The sequence below is a fragment of the Physella acuta genome, unplaced genomic scaffold (genome assembly GCF_028476545.2).
Source record: "Physella acuta isolate Inbredline_101_S28 unplaced genomic scaffold, ASM2847654v3 ptg000574l, whole genome shotgun sequence".
Lineage (NCBI taxonomy): Eukaryota > Metazoa > Mollusca > Gastropoda > Physidae > Physella > Physella acuta.
This window is the reverse complement of record NW_026732093.1, coordinates 153,507-176,409: the sequence shown is the minus strand read 5'-3', so window position 1 is coordinate 176,409 and position 22,903 is coordinate 153,507. Positions and strand designations below refer to the sequence as shown.

At 34.8% G+C, this 22,903-nt stretch overlaps 1 protein-coding gene and 1 long non-coding RNA gene across 2 annotated transcripts in view; both read left to right on the top strand.

The window, feature by feature from the left end:
- The window catches only part of LOC131946859 (cadherin-23), a 57,016-nt gene that overhangs the window by 28,227 nt on the left and 5,886 nt on the right, over positions 1 to 22,903 (top strand). The window contains exons 2-15 of the mRNA XM_059307838.1: positions 9,675 to 9,845; positions 10,556 to 10,816; positions 11,370 to 11,636; positions 12,273 to 12,557; positions 13,383 to 13,571; positions 14,070 to 14,298; positions 14,663 to 15,003; positions 15,507 to 15,740; positions 16,337 to 16,425; positions 16,603 to 16,689; positions 17,010 to 17,078; positions 17,548 to 17,611; positions 18,084 to 18,208; positions 18,545 to 18,585. Coding sequence (XP_059163821.1) covers positions 9,675 to 9,845; positions 10,556 to 10,816; positions 11,370 to 11,636; positions 12,273 to 12,557; positions 13,383 to 13,571; positions 14,070 to 14,298; positions 14,663 to 15,003; positions 15,507 to 15,740; positions 16,337 to 16,425; positions 16,603 to 16,689; positions 17,010 to 17,078; positions 17,548 to 17,611; positions 18,084 to 18,208; positions 18,545 to 18,585 — 2,452 coding nt within the window. The remainder of the gene's footprint in view (positions 1 to 9,674; positions 9,846 to 10,555; positions 10,817 to 11,369; positions 11,637 to 12,272; positions 12,558 to 13,382; positions 13,572 to 14,069; positions 14,299 to 14,662; positions 15,004 to 15,506; positions 15,741 to 16,336; positions 16,426 to 16,602; positions 16,690 to 17,009; positions 17,079 to 17,547; positions 17,612 to 18,083; positions 18,209 to 18,544; positions 18,586 to 22,903) is intronic.
- Positions 2,598 to 4,183, top strand: LOC131946873 (uncharacterized). The gene is made up of 3 exons (XR_009387803.1): positions 2,598 to 2,610; positions 2,693 to 2,743; positions 4,093 to 4,183. It is a non-coding gene; the product is annotated as an uncharacterized LOC131946873 (long non-coding RNA).

Sequence of the window (22,903 nt, the reverse complement as noted above, 5' to 3'; positions counted from 1 at the left end):
TTGAATATGACATATTTTTGTGTTTATACAACATGTGGGCATACTTGTATTTTGTTTATTAATATCAAATTTAGTGGGTTTTTTAACAAAAAACAAAAACAAAAAATAACTTACCAAGTTTTGGCACACTTGTATCTCAATCACAACATAATTAATTAATTCAACGAATATAGTATACACTTTTTTTACGCAATTCGCAATGGACGAAACTAAAATAGAATTCAAAGTTTGTCAGTATTTAACATATAGAAGTCCAGTCAAGGCTCGTGATCGTTCTACTTCATTCAGTTTCTTTGATTTCCTTGCTAAATATGGTGGTAACACAACCTATCTGTTTATCCTTTGTACACTCCCGACGGCGTCATCTCTAGTCGCATTGACCCCATCGTTCACCTTACTAGGATAGGTTAGGTTAGGTTTGCCTGTCGTCCCTACTGGGACATAGGCCGCAGACAAGAGCTTTCCAGACGTCTCTGTCCTTGGCTAGTCTCTCCAACTGTCCCCAGGTGTATCTTCTTGGTGTCTTCTTCCAGGTCACGTCTCCAGGTCTTTCTTGGTCTGCCTCTCCTCCCCCTGCCTTGTGGATTCCAGGTGAGGGCCTGTCTTGTTATGCTGGATACAGGCTTCCTGAGTGTGTGGCCAATCCATTTCCATTTTCTCTGCAGGATCTACTTCAACTGGCAGTTGTTTTGTCCGTTGCCATAGAACATCATTTCTCATGGTTTTAGGCCAGCAAATTCGCAGGCTCTTTCTGAGGCATGCATTTATAAATGATTGTATTTTCTTCTTATTTATAGCAGTTATTCTCCATGTCTCAGCTCCATAGAGTAAAACAGGTTTTACTAGGATAGCAGCTAGCATTATCTATTGGCGTTCCGCCTTATTTCATGTGGGCGATGATGCGACGGCTTTTGATTTGGTTCTTTGATGGTTGTCTCACCTCGTTGACATAGAAGGAGAGTAGACAGTAAAAGACAGTAGTGACCGGATTTCGCAATATTTAGGTGTTAATCCTTTGTGTTTAAGACACTCCCGTAATCTTCAGTCGATTGGACCCAATGGTTCACCTTATAAGCATTGTCTCTTCTCTTGAACGTTTCACCTTATTTCATGCCTAATTTAAATGGTTGTCAAGATAACACATATTTTGCGATATTAGTATTTTTATGCTTGTTGGCCTCATGGTTTGTCGGTCTTATGGTCTGTCGGCCTTATGTCCTGTCGGCCTTATGTCCAGTCTGTCTTTTGGCTGTCGGCCTTTTGTCCATGTCGGCCTTTTGTCCTACACCCCCCCCCCCATCCCCACGGACGTAATAGAAAAAAATTGAAATAGAAAATGATAAATTTCAACCATCGTCTGCCCCTACCCCCTCCCCTGCGGAAATTTTAAATGCCCCCCTCCCTGTAGAAAAATGTCGCTGAGAAATCCTGGATAAAACTAGAAGTTTATGATATAAATAAACCGGGAGTAATCTCCCCTAAACTTTCACGAATATTCTTATATAGCACTACGGGAGATGGCATATCACATATAGACATGATTTTTAATCCATTTTTAATTACTTAAACTTTTTTAATAGAATAAAATCTAGTAGAAAAAAGAATTGCGACCCAAGCGAACGCCAAGCATAATGTGTATAATAGTGCGGAATATTATTAGTAAATTATAAATTCAAATGCATTTTTTGAGAAATCGGAAATAGCTTAAATTACTACTTCCGTTCAAAATTTGACAAAAGGCATAGAATTACATCTTTTACTTACATGTGAAATTTCATTTATCTATCTAAAATAGTTCTCAAGTTATAGGCTTTTTAAAAATTAAAAGTAGAAAAAGTACCACTTCCGGTTATCAGTTATCGCTCAAAAGTTGATACGGATTTACAAATTTGATAAAATACTTATATATGAAATTTCATCAACCTAGCCATAACGGTACTCAAGTTATCGTGTTTACAGACACACATACACACACACACAGACATACGGACAAGATTGCAAAATTATGTTTTTCTGACTCAGGGAGGTGTAAAACGTCGAGATTTGCAAAAATCTCGATTTTCTTTTTTGAACGATTACAAGACTTTCTCTATACTTCGTATATACGAGAAAGTAAAAATATCTTTATCCACAGCACGGACACGGAGGAGACAGCACAGCTGGTCAGCTTGACCCCTGCCAGATATAATGGGAACAGTTGGAACACGGACCTCAACTTAAATAAAATACTAGACTGGGACAATGTACGTTTATTTCACATTATTAGACTGGACAATGTAAATTCTCTTCACATTATTAGACTGGACAATGTAAGTTTATTTCAAATTATTAGATTGGGACAGTATACGTTCAATTCACATTATTAGACTGGGACAATGTAAGTTTATTTCACATTATTAGACTGGACAATGAAAGTTCTTTTCACATTATTAGAACGGACAATATAAGTTCTTTTCACATTATTAGACTGGACAATGTACGTTTATTTCACATTATTAGACTGGGACAATGTAAGTTCTTTTCACATTATTAGACTGGACAATGCAAGTTTATTTCACATTATTAGACTGGACAATGTAAGTTTATTTCAAATTATTAGACTGGGACAATGTAAGTTCACTAGTGCATGTGTGGTAGCGAGGGGAAAAAACAACTCGGGAACTTTTAACTAAACAGTTTTGTGACCTTTCAGAGCCCAAGAACCAGAGACTTATATTTCAAGGTTTCGGACAATATGTATACAGTAAGTGCAATTGTATTCAATAAAGTATTTGTGTGCGTGGGTGTGTGTATCTGAGGGTGAGTGGGTGGAGGGGGGTGGTGGCTAGCTAGGTAATTTTATTGCATTGTAGTAATCTAAGTTTTACCATTTCAATGCAATTGAAAATACATGTATAAAAACTAATCTGCATTTTGTAACTTCGCAATATTTTAAAATCTCAGTTGTGCGTGTAAATTTATTATTTTTTCATTACAAATTTCGATTTATACAAATTCCCGTGGAGGTCATGCGATCTCTTCCTCCCATCCTAACCCATAGTGTTGGTGCAAAATGTTCCCTCTACTCACTATTGACATCAGAAGTTATTGTCTGAGCATCAATAGTTGTTGTGCGAACATCAGCAGAGATTGCATGAATAGCAGGAGTGATTGTAACTGTGTTATGAGAAGAAAATCGAGGTCTTTAATACTTCTGTGTGCAGTAGTATCACATTTGACTCAGCTTATGATATAGGTCTATAGACGATAAAATATCACCCCCTTTATCGTGAATCAGTACCCTAACATGTCTTGCAGAATTAGCAAGATAATTGCACAGGTTTTAATGCTCAAGACGCTTAGAGATTTGGACCGAGGGTGTCCTAGACTAGAGTGATGATGTTTGGTGTTTAGCCACTTCATCTCAGAGGAGAGAATTTAACAGTTTCTGATTGTTTAAAAAACCCGACTGGAATTGGGTTATCGTCTTCATGTCGTCAGTCCAGAGCAGGGAAATGTATAGATGGGGGGATGGGGGGGGGGGGGGGGGGGGGGTTAGAGCGAATGGTTGCTAACTTCACAAGTCCCGAGTTCAAACCTTCGGGCAGGTTATGCTCATTAACTGGGGACTAAACCCATCTAGGAGACAAAACTCCAACATTCAACAACTGCTGCCTTGTATTTTATTCTTGGTTAGACAAACGTTATGGAAGCACACCCAGAAACAAAAGCAGGCTGAAATTGGAGTTTTAATGAGCCATGTGGGGAATACCGTCCAACATTACAATTACGAACGAAGAAGAAGTTGAACTTTGTTGAACAAATACGTTTTGTTCAGGGGGTTTATACCGTGGGGATGGAGGGGGGGGGGTGTGGTTTGTCCAGGGGGTTTATGTCGCGGGGGGGGGGGGGCGGTTTATGTCCGAGTTTTTTTTTACCGGACACCGTCATGTTAGCCTAACTTTTCGGCGTCTCCCCAGGGTCATAATCATGATCCTGTTTAGACCCTCATTGAAAAGAGCCTGGTCAAACACACGAACAAAACTTTAAATTTATAATTTTTAAATGTATAGACTGGTACACACTGTAATTTATCTATACGAAATTCAACAGATCAGAATATCGATCACCATGATCATCAAAGACGTCAACGACAACGCACCAATGTTTATAAATCTTCCCTATAGAGCATCGCTCAATGAGGTTAGACTAGGTTTTTGATAGCTCAAAGTTTGGTAGACATGATCAGATCCTGCTTTATCAGCTAGACAGAAGAGAGGGGAGTTTTGATAAATTCAGTTAATCAGATTAAGAACTGTTTAGTTGAACTTAGTTATGTCTAATGAATCAATTGCTAAAATTAGTTTTAGGTTACCTGTTGAAAGTGATATTGCTACACCTGTAATATATCCCTGGCAAAGCTTTAACTTGATGGTTCTCATGAATTTTCCTCAGAATACTACCACAGGAACTTCAGTCTATAGTGTCACTGCCAGAGATCCTGACTCTGGTCAAGGCGGTTCTGTCGTCTACTCTATGAATGTAAGTTGGCTTTTTTTTTTTTTTTTTTTTTATTTATTGGTTTTACTCAAGCACTTGACTATCAATATTCCAAGAACCTTACTCACTCTTTTTACCTACAACAAAAAAAAAAACTTCTCTCAATACAATATAAACTAATTCAGTTGGTTTTTTCCATCCATGCAGATCGCATTTAATATTTTTCTTCTTTTGTTTCAGGCTAGTGTCGCGGTAAGTAGTTAGACCTTTTAACATTTAGTTATTTGAATTACGGTAACATCATATCAAGCCCTATGAAAATACCCAACCAAAAAACTACCAATATTTCTTTCCTAGATATACCTATTTCGTTCATTTTTATAAATGTTAAAACAAACAGTACACCACTAGAATAGTAATGGGGGGGGGGGGGGTAGGACAATAAATGCTTTTTGTTATTTTAAAGAGGGGGGGGGGGGGGTTAGGACAATAAATGCTTTTTGTTATTTTAAAGAGAATTTAAGTTTAGCAAATGTCTAAACTTTTGTGGCATACGTGAGTGACGTCATCTGGCTACGTTTGTTGTGATGTCATCTTGTAATGGCATTTTTTGTCTACATTTCTTTTGATCACAAGTCACACTGTGCTGACTAAATATAAGATGATTGTATGTCTATAAATTGATTATTTGTAAGATGATTGTACGTCTATAAATTGATTATATGCAGGAAGATTGTATGCTTAAAAATTGATTATATGTAAGATTATTGTACATCTATAAATTGATAATATGTAAGATGGTTGTATGTCTATAAATTCATTATAATATGTAAGATGAGTTTATGTCTATAAATTGATTATATGTAAGATGAGTTTATGTCTATAAATTGATTATATGTAAGATGATTGTATGTCTATGAATTGATTATATATAGTATGAGTGTATGTCTATAAATTGATGCTATGTAAGATGAGTATATGTCTATAAGCTGACTAAATGAGATACAACCTTGTCTTTCTACGACTGACTAAATTTGAGATGTTTATTTGTCTATAGATTGACTAACTGTGAAACATTAGCATGTCTGTAGAGTGACTAAATGACTCTATGTCTATAGACTGACCAGCAAGAATACAGCCAGACCTTCTCTATAGATTCCACAAGTGGGGTCATCACCCTACTGAGGAAACTGGACTACGAGACCAGGTCCTTTTATCATTTCAATGTGAACGCCAAGGTCAGTTTTTGTTTTGGAGTTAAAGATTTTAGTGAATAGCTTGTAAAATAAAGCGGGAGTAATCTCCCCTAAATTTTCCCGTATATTATAATTTTACTTTCTCGTATACAGAGTATAGAGGAAGTATTTTAACCGTGCACGTAAATCACATGACATTTTGGCAGCTTTCGCCGTTTTACACCTCTTTAGTTCATCGTATACGAAGTATAGGGAACTTAATTTAATTGGGCAAAAATTATAAATGCAGATTTATCAAGATTTCGGCGTTTTACGCGTAATAGAGTCGGAAAAACTGGGTTTTGCAATTCGGTCCGTGCGACTGTGTGGAAGTCTGTGAACACGATAACTTGAGTATCGTTACAGCTAAGTTGATGAAATAACGTGAGTACCGTTACAGCTAAGTTGATTAAATTTCATATATAAGTATTATATTAAATTTGTAGTTCTGTATCAACTTTTCAGCGATTTCCCGTAACCCTAAGTGGAACTTATTCTACTTTTGGTTTTTCAAAAGTCTATAATTTGAGTACTGTTTAATTGTTAAGATAGACGAAATTTCACGTATAAGTAAAATATCTAATTATCTGCCTTCTGTCAAATTTTGAGTAATTTCCGTTTATCGGAAGTAGTAACTTTACGCTATTTTCGATTTCTAAAAAAAGCATATGAATTTATAAAGTACTAATATTCCGCACTATTATACACACATTGATTGCTGTTCACTTAGTGCGCAATTTTTTCTACGAGAAAGTTAAAAGACAACAATAGTAAAGGGTAAGGCAGGATGACAGGCCAAGAGAGGTCACGTGACCTCCACTAGATTTACTTAACTGCTAATAATTTAATTTATTAAGATCTAGCAGAGGCGTAGCGACCCTTCCCGGCGCCCGGGGACAAACTTTTAATTTGACGCCCCTCTCGGGAACAACCTTTCAACTTTCAATTTGCACCCCCCCCCCCCACTCAAACTTTCAATTTGCACCCTCGCCCTCAAACTTTCAATTTGCACCCCCCCCCCTCAAACTTTCAATTTGTTTTTCCAACCCATTTTCGCGCCCCCTAAGATCGGCACCCGGGGACATATATACCCACCCCCCACGCTACGCCACTGAGACCTAGCGGGACTGGCAAATCCCTTGTAGATTTTACAGTTTTTGTGTAATTAGATTTTTAAAAGCTTTTTGCGTTGTTTGTAATGTTTCATTTTTAGGCATCTCACCGTGGAACACTCCCCCTTCCCCCGGATCACGCCTACACCCGTCTCCCTCCTGAGGGGGCGAAACAGAAAAAAAATGTATAAAAAATAAGTGTTTTAACTATTGTCCGTCCTCTGGAAGTTTCAAGTGACCACATCTCCCGGAGAAGAATGTCTGAAAGAAACCCTGTTTGTAAATTGATTTTGATTTGTTGCTTAGTTATCTAGATACGTTTATTTTATGGGTACCCACAGGATCGAGGCTCCCCACCCTGCCCTGGGCCGAACTGCAACTGTAGCTTCCCAAGTGACCACTGCGAGGCTGACGTCGTTGATATTTTCTTCACTGTCACAGACATTGAAGACACGCCCCCAGTGTTTGAAAATCTGCCATACATGGGGGTAGTCAATGAAAGTGTACCTCCAGTAAGTTTTCAATAGATTTTTGTAATTATTAAACAGCAGTTTCTAAATGTACGTTTAGCAGTAAGGTTTTATTGGGTGAGCTTGAGACAGCTACCCATCTGGGAGAGATGAGGGTCGTCCATAAATGACGTCAAACTCGTAGGGGGGGGGGGGGAGGGGGGGGGGAGTTCCGTAATTTTGTGATTGTGTGTGATGAGGGGGAGAAGAGGCGTCAGACGGTGTAACGTCACACTTTGGCATTATATAAAAGCAGTGTTAGAAAATGAATTTTAGCCGTTATTTCGCGTTTTAGAAAACTGTTTAATTGGTTGATTAAAATCAGGGGCGTAGCGAGGGGGGGGGGGGGGGGGCGGGGGGTGCGGACCGCACCGGGTGACACCATTTAGGGGGGTGACACCAAGGCTAAAAATAGCAAAATATATAGAGAAAAACATGAGGGGGGGGGGGTGCAAATCGAAAGTTTGAGGGGGGGGGGGTGCAAATCGAAAACTTCAGGGGGGTGCAAATCGAAAGTTTGAGGGGGGGGTGCAAATAAAAAATTTGAAAGTTTGTTTCCGGGAAGGGTCGCTACGCCTCTGGGGGGTGAAACCATTAAGTGCCGCACCGGGTGACACCCGACCTCGCTACGCCACTGATTAAAATACTTTATGTTGACAAAGTTCAGACAAGATTTTGGAAAAATACCCATGTTATAAGAAAAATTCTGAGGTATGACGTAATTTAAAGGGGGGGGGGGGGCAGGCTTTTTGCGGCGATGTGTGACGGAGGGGAAGGATGGGTGTAACAATCGTCAAATAAAGCATGACGTCTTTTATGGATGACCCCTAACTCTAAAATCTTAGATCCTTAGAGTAACTACACTGGTTTCCTGACTTTGGGCACCTTCTGGGACGCAGGATAGCTGAGCCTCTCCCATCTGCTTTGTGGCAAGAGAGGGTCTCATACCTAGGCAACATCTGGCTCTTCCAGCTTGCTGCCGTGGTTTTGAACCTAAATTTCCAAGTGCTGGAAAAATGGTTCTTATTTAGCCAGATCAATTAGTCTCAAGCAGGGATATGTTCTCTACAGGGCACCACAGTCCTGACAGTGAAGGCAGTTGATGGGGACAGGGGAGTGGCTGTACCCAACTTGGTGTATTATAATATAAGTGGTGATACAGGTGATACAGGTGAGCACATATAATTGTCATGGTGATACATGAATACACAAATAGTTGTAATACTAAAGCTACAAGTGATTAAAGTTAACGACCATAGTGGTACAGACAGATGAGCCTTAATAAAAAGATATTTTCCATACTTTCTCCAGGTTTCTCCTCCAAGTTTCTGATCAATCCTGCCACAGGTGACATAACAGTCAATGGTGTTTTAGATGTGGACCAGGGAGAGGGCCTTGCTCGAGCTGGAATTTATCTTTTCACTGTGACGGTAAGTTTTATTTTGTACTGTTAGTTGTACCTCAATGATAGTAAATTTTGTTTTGTACTGCTAGTTGTTGCTCTCCATGTTTTTAAGTTTTATTTTGTACTGCTAGTTGTACCTCAATGATAGTAAAAAAAAATTATACTACTAGTTGTTGCTCTCCATGTTTTAAAATATTTTTTTTGTACAGCTAGATCTAGATCTAGATCTAGATCTAGTTGTTCCTATGTCCCTTCTATATAAAAATTGTTGCTCCTCTATTAGAAATATCTGACCCTTGAATTAAAAAGTTGTGTTAATTTCTAAGGCTACAGAAGTCTACAATGACCAGACACCTTCCGATCCTGCGACCTACTCCAAGAGCACCAGAGGAACAATCACCATCATGGACGTTGACGACAATGTGCCCACGTTTAACCAGCCACTGTATCAGGCAACAGTACAGGAGAACACGGCCAGGGGTGTTCCTATAACCATCATCAACACTAGCATAGAGGTGGCCGACCTGGACCAGGTGAGTTATGGGTTTAGAACATGTAAAAAAAAGTTATGGATCAGGTGAGTTAAGCCAAAGACACAGGCCCTACTACGCAGTCTAGATAATATTATTTTATTATAGCTTGGGTCAGGTAAAAAAGTTATAAGCTAGATCAGGAAAATAATGCCTCAAAAAAATCAGATATTATTTCATTAAACCATGTATTAAAGTCAGAGATTTAGACTAGGTAAAAAATGAGCTTTGATATATAGATCATAGCCACAGTTGCAATAAATATTAAATAGTTGAAAGAGAAATAACATGCTTTTATTGGAATTGATATTAAGTAGGAAAAGTTGATCGACTGGGTTATGAGGAAAAGCCACATACATTTTAGGGATAATACATCAACCTTCTATTTATTTCGTCTGTTCTAGGGAGCCAATGCTGTATTTCGTATCAAGGTGCTGAAAAATGGGGCAGCTTACGGAGATTTTGACACCATACCACTGCAAGGTCAGAGAATTCAAGGGAGATCAACCATCACAATAATTGTTGAAAATTCATCTGTGCTTGACTATGAAACAATAAAAAGCATAACTTTTCAGGTAAGGATAACATAATATTTAAATAAACAATGACATATAAAAGTCGATGACAAAAGATAAAATATGACAGGCATGATAGTATTGTTTTTTGCTTTTATAGGCTTTTAAATCTATCATCTAAGCTTAACTTTTACTTTGATTATTGTGTAGAGGTTAATTGCCAGAAAGGTCAAAAAGTCAACTGACTAACTACCAAAAGGGACTAAAACCAAAAAACATCCAATATTTAGAACACTGTTTAAAAAACAATTTTGAAAATTAATTTCTTGATTCCATTTTTACTTGCGAACTAAATGTTTTTAAAAATACACGTACAAAAATTAGGTACAAAAAATCATAAATTATTTATTATAATTAAAAAAAGAATGAACTTAAATTTTAATTTTAATTTTTTGGAAGGTTGATTTTAAGCAATGAACCAGCCAGACTATCCAATGTTGTACTATTAAAGATATGGGGCAGTATCGTTTAACACCAATGTCTAATTGAAACAATGGGCCTAGTGGCAACATAGGTGCAGGAAATACTCATTTGTTCCAGTCTTTCAGGCTTGATAGCATTGTTAGAGCCAGTTATGTCTGTTTGAGAGAGATAGAGACTAACAAATCTATAACTGTCTTTTAGTTAATGCAAGTTTTAAACTGCTATCAGGTTCTTTACAAATCTGCCTACTTGATTACCATGCATAACGTGATGCTCTTATTTGTCAGATTTCAGCAGAAGCCCTGGACATGAGTGGAAAAGTGACCAACACCAGCCAGGCCACCGTGGTGCTCACCATTCTGGACACCAATGACAACTCCCCAGAATTCCCCACTCAACCAAACAGGTTCAATGTCTCAGAGGATGTCAAGCCTGGCTACATAGTAGCCACAATAGTAGCCACTGACCGTGACTCAGAGGACTTTGGACGTGTTGTCTTCAGCCTAGAAGATGACAGCGTAGATGGCAAGTTCAACATCACTAGTAGCGTAAGTTTTTATTTACTTTTAGCTAGATTAAATGAGTGAAATTTTAATTATTTGATATTTTTATTTAAGTATGTCACTTGGTCAGTATTCACAAATTTATGTTATTGAAGAGTAGGCTACTCTCTTTTTAAACCTAAAATTTGTGAGATTATAGTCATTTTAATTTAACTATTTGTTTTATGTTATTTTAGTGTTAGTTTGGGATAACTTTAGAAACTACTGGATAATTTGTGTTTGAGTTTAGTTTACTTCCATTGCAACTATTTTTACCACTTGGTGTGAATGATGTTACTGTTTATTTTGTTTTTAAAATGGATATTATTTAAAAACAACCAGTTTAGTTTGAAAACTTTGTGTTTGTTGTGGGGAATGGAATCTCTTCAATGTTAACTCCAGCAAAGATTTAACTTACATAGTAGAATGTAATAGGTAACAAGACTAACAGAAAAAAAATTATTGGAATGATGTTCCATTATAAAGTTTAATTTAAATGTCAAAAGTATTATATAATTAAATTGAAAGTTATGAAACATGATGGCTGTTGTTTCCCCAGGGTGTCCTGACTGTTACATCACCACTAGACAGAGAACAACGCTCTTCCTATTCTCTAGCCATTGTTGCCACTGACAACCCATCCCAACCTGAATCACAAAGGCGAAGGTCAAGGTTCCTTGTTTATATAACAGTTACAGACGTTAACGATAATGACCCAAAATGGACACAGGTCATCCCATTAGTCAATGTTTTAGAAAGTGCTAAAGTAGGAACTCCAGTAACAGAAATCAAAGCCACAGACTTGGATGAAGGATTAAATGCTAAGGTGAGTCATGTGCAGGTTTTTAAATAAATACATGTGGCCCATCCATTTAGAATTTAAAACTTTTCATGTTACCAATTAATGGCAGAAAAAGAAAATTTTATGAAATTAATTTAAGGCACAATTAAGCAGGATAAAAATATAATTCTCAATGTAGTTCCCTTGACAACGTTAAGCAGTAAAAAATTATATCATGGCTATTACTCAAAACTGGTGCAGAACTTTTATCTAGCACATTGGCTGTCAATATCATATTGAATATGTACACAATTTGATTTTGATTTAGAAAATTAAAAACATTTTAAAAATAAAAAATACAAATTTACAATTGAACTTTAGTTCTGCAATTTAAATTTTGAAGTCTTAAATTTAACTAATTAAAAATTTAAAACTTTTCACATAAAGACTATTGATATAAAAAAAGAAAATGTATTTTAACCTTGTTACCAAACAAAGCTGTAAGCTTCTCTCTCTCTAGAGAGGTAAATAGTTATCAGATTTATGATAAGATTTTTTAAATCATTCAAAAAGTTAAATCTTGTTCTTTGAAAAATTGTGTAAAACCAGTTTTAAAAATTTCTATTGAAGAACATTTTTTAAATATCTAACAAAAGCTTTATCTTATTTTTTTCATATTAGATTCAATACTCCATTGCTCCAGACACCAATGGATCTAAACTGTTCAGTGTGAAAGATGTCAATGGATCAGCTGTGATCACTACAAGCAGCTCTTTAATTGATAACTTTGGTACTAGATTGTTGCGTGTGGTTGCCATGGATATGGGAACTCCACCACGGAATGCAAGTGTCGACATTTCAATTTTTGTGGTGGATGAGAACCAGCATCCCCCAGTATTTATACACCCTAAACAGAGCTTGTTTAATGCCACGGCTGGGATTCTGCCAGAAGTCTCAGTCTTTGAAGTAAGGAATTTTTAACTTCCCTCACCTGCTTATTTTCATGTGAGTAGAAATAAAATGATGCAAATTCAGGTAGTGCTGTTGATAGTATAATTTTATAATTTCTAAAATAATTTTTTTTATCTTAACTAATTGTCAAAGTATAGATCTACCAGGTGTAAGAAAATAATGAAAAATAAAACTTTATATTGGAAGAAGCTTTGTTTAAACGGTGTAATTTCATTCCCAATTAAAGTGCTTGATTTATTAATAATCGGGCAAAATTTTATAGAAAAACAAGCGTTAATACTTATTTTAAAAATAATCTTTGTTTTAAACTGAGAAATAAACATCGTTTGATAAAAAGTTCTTTTGTTGGCTTCGAAATCAATCATGGGATGGAGTAGTTGAATGGTAGAGTATACAACTGCTAAGTCTCAAGTTCGAATCCGGATTTAAGAATGTCCCTGAGTCCACCAAGCTCTAATAGTAAAGGCGACTGGGCACAGTGCTGACTACACTATCCCTTCATATGCTGTTAGGTTCAAAAGGGAACTTTTTACTAAAGTAACCAAATGTATGATGTTTGTAAAATGGGTCTATGGATTAGTCAGGAACATGGATTAATCAACTGACAAACCCACACAACTGTAAACTAAATGTGAACAGCCAGACAATCCACCTGAAAATGGGAATATTGCTCACTCTTCTAACACAGCTTGGATGGGCAAGGAAATCCTAATACTAGTTGCTTAGAAAACCTAACATTTTGTATATAAAATTAAACAAAATTTGATTGATACATTTGTTTTGTACTGTGTAAACACTTCCCATTTTTTATTTCACCAGGAACAAAGTATTGGATCTCTTGTGACAGTACTGTCAGCCACAGATGCAGATCAAGGTCAGAATGGTGTTGTGAGCTACTATTTGGTTCCAACAATAAACAAAGACTTTGAATATTTCAAACTTGACAGAATGTCTGGAAACTTGACGTCATATCAGAGGCTAGACAGGGAGTTCCAGGAAGTTTATGAGGTTTTAATTTCTTTTAATCACTATCTGACAAACTTCATTGGTCTTTATAGAATTAGATTTAGACTAGGCCTACTGATTATTATTCTTTTAATAAAAATCAAACTTGTGTGCCAAAGCTGACTGATCTTGAGCTGTTAACTGTTTGCAATGTCCTTTAATGTATTTTGACTTTTTATTTAACAAAAATCGGAGTGCATCGAGAAAACAGATACTTTTTCCTGTTAAAAGAAAATAAACAATTAACTGAAAACAACAATATATGTATTTTCATTCAAGGAGATTAGGGATCATATAGTAAAGAACTAATTACCAAGCCAACTCTAATTCTGTCTAAAACAATAACCGTAACTATACCTCTTACAACAACACTAGCTTTATTTGAATCCTAAAATGTGATAGTACTGCAGTTGCAACAACCAAACACTCTTAAATTATGAATAACCCAACTTGTAGGCCCACATTGGTTTTAAAATTACTTTTAATCTTTCTGCACAAAAGATTCAAGTTAGAGCAGAAGACAATGGCCAGCCTGCCCAACTGTCCACTCTCCTGACCATGAGGGTAAAACTAGTGGACATAGACGATAACCCCCCAGTGTACAGTGCAGTGACCATGCCACAGATGCTGAGTGTTAAAGAAGAAAACAGCACAGCTGTCATTGGCACTGTTCTGCCTGCACAAGATAAAGACCAGTCCCCATATAATGTGACTTGCTACAGACTCTATGGTAGGTTGTTTCATTGCTCAAAGACACATTTTAAAATTGTTTTGTTTTCTAGCTCTTAAAATATAGAACAGCTTATCCTAACATATTTTTATACTGCTACATCAAATTACTTGTTTAGATTCTAAAATTTTTAATAATGAATTTTATTTTTAAAGTAAACTTTTGTCTAATAAATAAATTTTGCATATGGAGACAAATTTAATTTAACTAATTATAATCTGAATGCAATTTTGTTCAAGCTTTGAATTTCAATACATTTCTCCTCTGAATTCCACAATTTCTCCTTTTGAAAAATTGGCAATATCTTTCTGGTATAAGTGTTTTAAATATTTATTGAAATTGTGAAATGTAATTTCTTTCTCAGGAGGAGATAGCTTAGCTAGCTTGGTCCTTAATAACAGCACTGGTAGATTGTCCCTAAAAGAAAAACTGGACAGAGAGATGGTCCAATATCTGGACATAGTTATTCAAGCTTTACCCTGCAATACAACATTTGTGAAGTCTGAGCCAAGCAGTTCTAGCAGTCCAAATTCTTTCTCCATCACTCCACTGCCCTCTGCATACAACCAGTCAGATGACTCCTTGCTCTGGGTTAGAGTAGAGGTTGAGGACATCAATGACAGCCCACCCAAGTTCATTGATAAAACACTTCTCACTGCAGTCCTGTTTGATGCTGAGAAAAACACTGAAGTTATGTCACTTTTGGTAAGTCGACTGGTTCTTTATCTATTCCCTATACAGTAGCTGATTAAATAAAAACATAATTCAATTTGACAATAGAATAATGGATTATGAATTGCTTTCTTGTTTTTTTGGCTTAGTTATGTCTTTTTCATTAGTTATTATTTTTTAAATGAATTAATTATTTTATTATTAATTTATTAAATTAGATACAAAGGCCTAATAGTTATGGTTCCAAGTGAAATAATGACTTTGAATGGTTTTATATTTGTAGTTAGCTTTGTTACAAATCAGTAACTGTTATAAAGAAATGTACTTCATTATAAAACTTTATTTATCTGGTTTTTAAACATTTAAATTTACCTAATTCAAATTCTAAAATATAGATCTACCTTGTAATGAATTTTTAAAATTGGAACTTATTGTGGAGAATTTTATTTACAATATTATGAGGAATTATATTTAAACTACTTTGATATAACAATTTCTATTAAACTCATTATGAAGTATTTTTTTTATTCTGACAGACTAGCATTACAGATGCAGATACACCAGTGAACAGCAAAAATATGTTCAGGATTTTGTCAGTGGAACCACATTTTAACATAAGCCTTCCTCAGACATCCAATGATGATTTTAGTTTGTCTTCAACTGGTTCTTTAAGAACCAACATCAGATTCAGGTCTGACATCATTGGCTATTATGGGATATCAATAGAAGTGTATGATGATATAAAGCAAAAAGACACAGCTGACGTCAAAGTGAGTTGTCATGCCCTGCTTGTTTAATGTAGGCCTGTAATAAAACAATACTGTTGTTAGTGGCGTCACTAGGTCGGGTGTCACCCGGTGCGGCACTTCTTGGTGTCATCCCCCCCCCCCAAGAAACAAAGTAATATATATATATATATATATATATATATATATATATATATATATATATATATATATATATATATACACACATCTGTATGTTTGTGTCAGCCTACATTGACCTATAATGTAAATATAAGCCGCATACGCATACATGTATGTGTATAAGCTTTTTGTCTTGGTGTCACCCCCTTCACTACACCTCTGCTTGTTGCAGTACTTAACAATTTGCAATATATAAGTAAATGAAGTTTATAATTGTGAAATACCTTTAAACTTTAAAACCAATATTATGTTAAGTTGTGTAAATAAAAGTAAACTTGTTTTAGAATAGTCACTTCTTGTATAGTTTTGTTGTTTACTTTTTTAACACAATAATGAGGTACAGAGTCTTCTTCTTTCTCTTGAGAAAATAGATTCATAAATATTTAAATTTATTAAATTAAAATTAATATTAAATTTAAATTTATTTTCAATCTTAACAGGTTTTTATTGTGGCAAATTCTCAAAGAGTTCAACTCGTCTTTAATAGGCCAACCAATGAAGTAGAAAAAATAAAAAATGATTTTGTCAGGTACATTAACATAAAATAAAAAATAATAACAAATGACATTCAATCTGGTTACTATTGCAATTATTTTGTGATTGAGTAGTAGAAAATAAATTACAATTACTGAATAAGATCTGGTTATATTAATGAATGATGTTGAATTAGAGTTTGGGAATACTAAGGTTAACGTCTTTGTTTCAGGCGACTGTCAGCTATTTTGGGCATAGAGCTTGTCATTGATAAAGTTGTGACACACACATTGAGTGACGGCACACTTGATCCAACCAAGTGAGTCTATTAAAACTTTACCCTATTCATAACTTAATTTTCGTGTTTATTTCAATTTATTTATTTTTAACAATTTTTTTGCCTAGTTTTGTTAAAGCAAACTATTTATGTTTTTACCTAAAATAATATTACCATTAATAAAATTTATCTTTGTATTTGGTACATTAAAAATATTGTTTTATATCTTTGGATAATTGGACTACCTTGTAGACACAATTTCAACAATAATTAACTATTTTTTGTTTAACTATTCAAATATTTTTTTGCATAACTTTTTCTTATTTGAAGCCCTAAAATGTCAATTTTTTGCTCATCTACAGAACAGATGCATTTATTCATGGCCATGATAATGTTACATGGAAGATTGTGGATGCCACAGACTTATCCAGGTCAGTAAATGAAACAGATATCTTATAGATAGCAGATACAGAAATAAAAATTTTCTCAGTGTAACTGGAGTAGCAGATAAAATATCTAGCAGGTTAGTTGGGGAAGCAGATATTTTATAGACAGCAGATACAGAAATAAAAAAAAAAGTGTAACCAGAATGGTAGATAAAATATGTAGCAGGTTAGCTTGGGGAATCAGATATCTTATACATAGTAGATTCAGAAATAGAAATATTTTTTTTCAATGTAACTGGAATGGCAGATAAAATATGTAGCAATTAATTTTTTTATTGTATGGATATAACATAGTAAATGGATTGAAGTTGGTGTAATATAAATATTTGTAAGATATATTTAATAAATAAATAATTAATTAATAAATAAATATTTGTAAATATATTTTTCATGTACCTTAAACTTAAACATTTATAAATGCTGATATTAACTACTACAATAAATAAATCTCTAGGCGATTTGACCATAACTCAGAAGTGAGGAAACTAATGTCTGAGAGTGGAATCACTGAGGCATTGGTGAGTATAAAAAATGTTGTGTTTTTAAAAAAACAACATTTATTGTAAAAGCTGGACTGGATCTCCAGTTCATTCAGTTAACTAGCCTGGCATTGTTAGAGTTGTTTAACTACCTGTTATTGTCATCACATATGCATTCTGTAACATCTGTAAGTTCTTGGCTGCCTCTTTTTCTTTCTTACAAAATCATAGTTCCATTCACTTGTCCCACCCATCATATCATAAGAACATTTGCTTCTTCTTTCCTAGTGTATCATAGTTCCATTCACTTTCACCTCTTCCTACTATTTCAAAATTTAACTCAGCTATGAGTGATGGTCTCTATCTGTATAGTGAATGAATGTCCTTTAACCTGTGTACTGACCACACTTAACCAGCATTAATGTAATGTCCTTTAACCTGTGTATTGACCACAGTCAACCATCATTAATGAATGTCCTTTAACCTGTGTATTGACCTATGACCCCAACAGATAGTGCAGCCTGTGCAACAAGTGAATTCAGATGAGGAGTGGACTAGGACATTTGCTATTGTCACAGCTGTGTTATCCTGCATCATACTGGCTTTTCTACTGGTCATCGTGCACTTAATCAGAATGTAAGTAATCTGTTAGAAAATTCACTACATATATATAAATATATATATATATATATATATATATGTATATAGATATAGATATATAGATATATATAGATATAGATATATAGATATATAGATATTTAGATTTAGATATAGATATATTTGTATATATACATTTAAATATATATATGTATAATACGATATTATGTAGATAAATGTGATAAACTTATATTAGTTGTCTTTGGTAGGCCTACAAGTTTAATAACTTATCATGAAAAAAATATCCTACAATGTGAATAATTTTTTAACATCTGTTGGTGTGACAAATATAAAAAAAATACTTTTTGTCAATAGGTATCGGCATCGTTTGAGAGCAGCTACAACTATGGCTTATGGTAAGGGAGACAAACACTGATTTGTTCTATTTTTTTTCAGTTACATCTGTTGAAAGCTGTTAGTTTATACATAAATAATTTTTATAAATAGAACTGACCAAGAAAACCTGACCCTGACTGATAACTTATACATTCCACCAACTATTGAGTCAATTTTGTTAGATGGTTAGATTTGTGTTTGTGAGTTCAACTGTTTATGTCTGTATTTTGTCAAGATAGATCTGACATGGTTAGATTTGTGTTTGTGAGTTCAACTGTTCATGTCTGTATTTTGTCAAGATAGACCTGACATGGTTAGATTTGTGTTTGTGAGTTCAACTGTTCATGTCTGTATTTTGTCAAGATAGATCTGACATGGTTAGATTTGTGTTTGTGTGTTCAACTGTTCATGTCTGTATTTTGTCAAGATAGATCTGACATGGTTAGATTTGTGTTTGTGTGTTCAACTGTTCATGTCTGTATTTTGTCAAGATAGATCTGACATGGTTAGATTTGTGTTTGTGTGTTCAACTGTTCATGTCTGTATTTTGTCAATATAGATCTGACATGGTTAGATTTGTGTTTGTGTGTTCAACTGTTCATGTCTGTATTTTGTCAAGATAGATCTGACATGGTTAGATTTGTGTTTGTGTGTTCAACTGTTCATGTCTGTATTTTGTTAAGATAGATCTGACATGGTTAGATTTGTGTTTGTGAGTTCAACTGTTCATGTCTGTATTTTGTCAAGATAGATCTGACATGGTTAGATTTGTGTTTGTGAGTTCAACTGTTCATGTCTGTATTTTGTTAAGATAGATCTGACATGGTTAGATTTGTGTTTGTGTGTTCAACTGTTCATGTCTGTATTTTGTCAAGATAGATCTGACATGGTTAGATTTGTGTTTGTGAGTTCAACTGTTCATGTCTGTATTTTGTCAAGATAGATCTGACATGGTTAGATTTGTGTTTGTGTGTTCAACTGTTCATGTCTGTATTTTGTCAAGATAGATCTGACATGGTTAGATTTGTGTTTGTGAGTTCAACTGTTCATGTCTGTATTTTGTCAAGATAGATCTGACATGGTTAGATTTGTCTTTGTGAGTTCAACTGTTCATGTCTGTATTTTGTCAAGATAGATCTGACATGGTTAGATTTGTGTTTTTGAGTTCAACTGTTCATGTCTATATTTTGTCAAGATAGATCTGACATGGTTAGATTTGTGTTTGTGTGTTCAACTGTTCATGTCTGTATTTTGTCAAGATAGATCTGACATGGTTAGATTTGTGTTTGTGAGTTCAACTGTTCATGTCTGTATTTTGTCAAGATAGATCTGACATGGTTAGATTTGTGTTTGTGAGTTCAACTGTTCATGTCTGTATTTTGTCAAGATAGATCTGACATGGTTAGATTTGTGTTTGTGAGTTCAACTGTTCATGTCTGTATTTTGTCAAGATAGATCTGACATGGTTAGATTTGTGTTTGTGAGTTCAACTGTTCATGTCTGTATTTTGTCAAGATAGATCTGACATGGTTAGATTTGTCTTTGTGAGTTCAACTGTTCATGTCTGTATTTTGTCAAGATAGATCTGACATGGTTAGATTTGTGTTTTTGAGTTCAACTGTTCATGTCTATATTTTGTCAAGATAGATCTGACATGGTTAGATTTGTGTTTGTGTGTTCAACTGTTCATGTCTGTATTTTGTCAAGATAGATCTGACATGGTTAGATTTGTGTTTGTGAGTTCAACTGTTCATGTCTGTATTTTGTCAAGATAGATCTGACATGGTTAGATTTGTGTTTGTGAGTTCAACTGTTCATGTCTGTATTTTGTCAAGATAGATCTGACATGGTTAGATTTGTGTTTGTGAGTTCAACTGTTCATGTCTGTATTTTGTCAAGATAGATCTGACATGGTTAGATTTGTCTTTGTGAGTTCAACTGTTCATGTCTGTATTTTGTCAAGATAGATCTGACATGGTTAGATTTGTGTTTGTGTGTTCAACTGTTCATGTCTGTATTTTGTCAAGATAGATCTGACATGGTTAGATTTGTCTTTGTGAGTTCAACTGTTCATGTCTGTATTTTGTCAAGATAGATCTGACATGGTTAGATTTGTGTTTGTGAGTTCAACTGTTCATCTCTGTATTTTGTCAAGATAGATCTGACATGGTTAGATTTGTGTTTGTGAGTTCAACTGTTCATGTCTGTATTTTGTCAAGATAGATCTGACATGGTTAGATTTGTGTTTGTGTGTTCAACTGTTCATGTCTGTATTTTGTCAAGATAGATCTGACATGGTTAGATTTGTGTTTGTGTGTTCAACTGTTCATGTCTGTATTTTGTCAAGATAGATCTGACATGGTTAGATTTGTGTTTGTGAGTTCAACTGTTCATGTCTGTATTTTGTCAAGATAGATCTGACATGGTTAGATTTGTGTTTGTGTGTTCAACTGTTCATGTCTGTATTTTGTCAAGATAGATCTGACATGGTTAGATTTGTGTTGGTGTGTTCAACTGTTCATGTCTGTATTTTGTCAAGATAGATCTGACATGGTTAGATTTGTGTTTGTGAGTTCAACTGTTCATGTCTGTATTTTGTCAAGATAGATCTGACATGGTTAGATTTGTGTTTGTGAGTTCAACTGTTCATGTCTGTATGTTGTCAAGATAGATCTGACATGGTTAGATTTGTGTTTGTGAGTTCAACTGTTCATGTCTGTATTTTGTCAAGATAGATCTGACATGGTTAGATTTGTGTTTGTGAGTTCAACTGTTCATGTCTGTATTTTGTCAAGATAGATCTGACATGGTTAGATTTGTGTTTGTGTGTTCAACTGTTCATGTCTGTATTTTGTCAAGATAGATCTGACATGGTTAGATTTGTGTTTGTGAGTTCAACTGTTCATGTCTGTATTTTGTCAAGATAGATCTGACATGGTTAGATTTGTCTTTGTGAGTTCAACTGTTCATGTCTGTATTTTGTCAAGATAGATCTGACATGGTTAGATTTGTGTTTTTGAGTTCAACTGTTCATGTCTATATTTTGTCAAGATAGATCTGACATGGTTAGATTTGTGTTTGTGTGTTCAACTGTTCATGTCTGTATTTTGTCAAGATAGATCTGACATGGTTAGATTTGTGTTTGTGAGTTCAACTGTTCATGTCTGTATTTTGTCAAGATAGATCTGACATGGTTAGATTTGTGTTTGTGAGTTTAACTGTTCATGTCTGTATTTTGTCAAGATAGATCTGACATGGTTAGATTTGTGTTTGTGAGTTCAACTGTTCATGTCTGTATTTTGTCAAGATAGATCTGACATGGTTAGATTTGTGTTTGTGAGTTCAACTGTTCATGTCTGTATTTTGTCAAGATAGATCTGACATGGTTAGATTTGTCTTTGTGAGTTCAACTGTTCATGTCTGTATTTTGTCAAGATAGATCTGACATGGTTAGATTTGTGTTTTTGAGTTCAACTGTTCATGTCTATATTTTGTCAAGATAGATCTGACATGGTTAGATTTGTGTTTGTGTGTTCAACTGTTCATGTCTGTATTTTGTCAAGATAGATCTGACATGGTTAGATTTGTGTTTGTGAGTTCAACTGTTCATGTCTGTATTTTGTCAAGATAGATCTGACATGGTTAGATTTGTGTTTGTGAGTTCAACTGTTCATGTCTGTATTTTGTCAAGATAGATCTGACATGGTTAGATTTGTGTTTGTGAGTTCAACTGTTCATGTCTGTATTTTGTCAAGATAGATCTGACATGGTTAGATTTGTCTTTGTGAGTTCAACTGTTCATGTCTGTATTTTGTCAAGATAGATCTGACATGGTTAGATTTGTGTTTGTGTGTTCAACTGTTCATGTCTGTATTTTGTCAAGATAGATCTGACATGGTTAGATTTGTCTTTGTGAGTTCAACTGTTCATGTCTGTATTTTGTCAAGATAGATCTGACATGGTTAGATTTGTGTTTGTGAGTTCAACTGTTCATCTCTGTATTTTGTCAAGATAGATCTGACATGGTTAGATTTGTGTTTGTGAGTTCAACTGTTCATGTCTGTATTTTGTCAAGATAGATCTGACATGGTTAGATTTGTGTTTGTGTGTTCAACTGTTCATGTCTGTATTTTGTCAAGATAGATCTGACATGGTTAGATTTGTGTTTGTGTGTTCAACTGTTCATGTCTGTATTTTGTCAAGATAGATCTGACATGGTTAGATTTGTGTTTGTGAGTTCAACTGTTCATGTCTGTATTTTGTCAAGATAGATCTGACATGGTTAGATTTGTGTTTGTGTGTTCAACTGTTCATGTCTGTATTTTGTCAAGATAGATC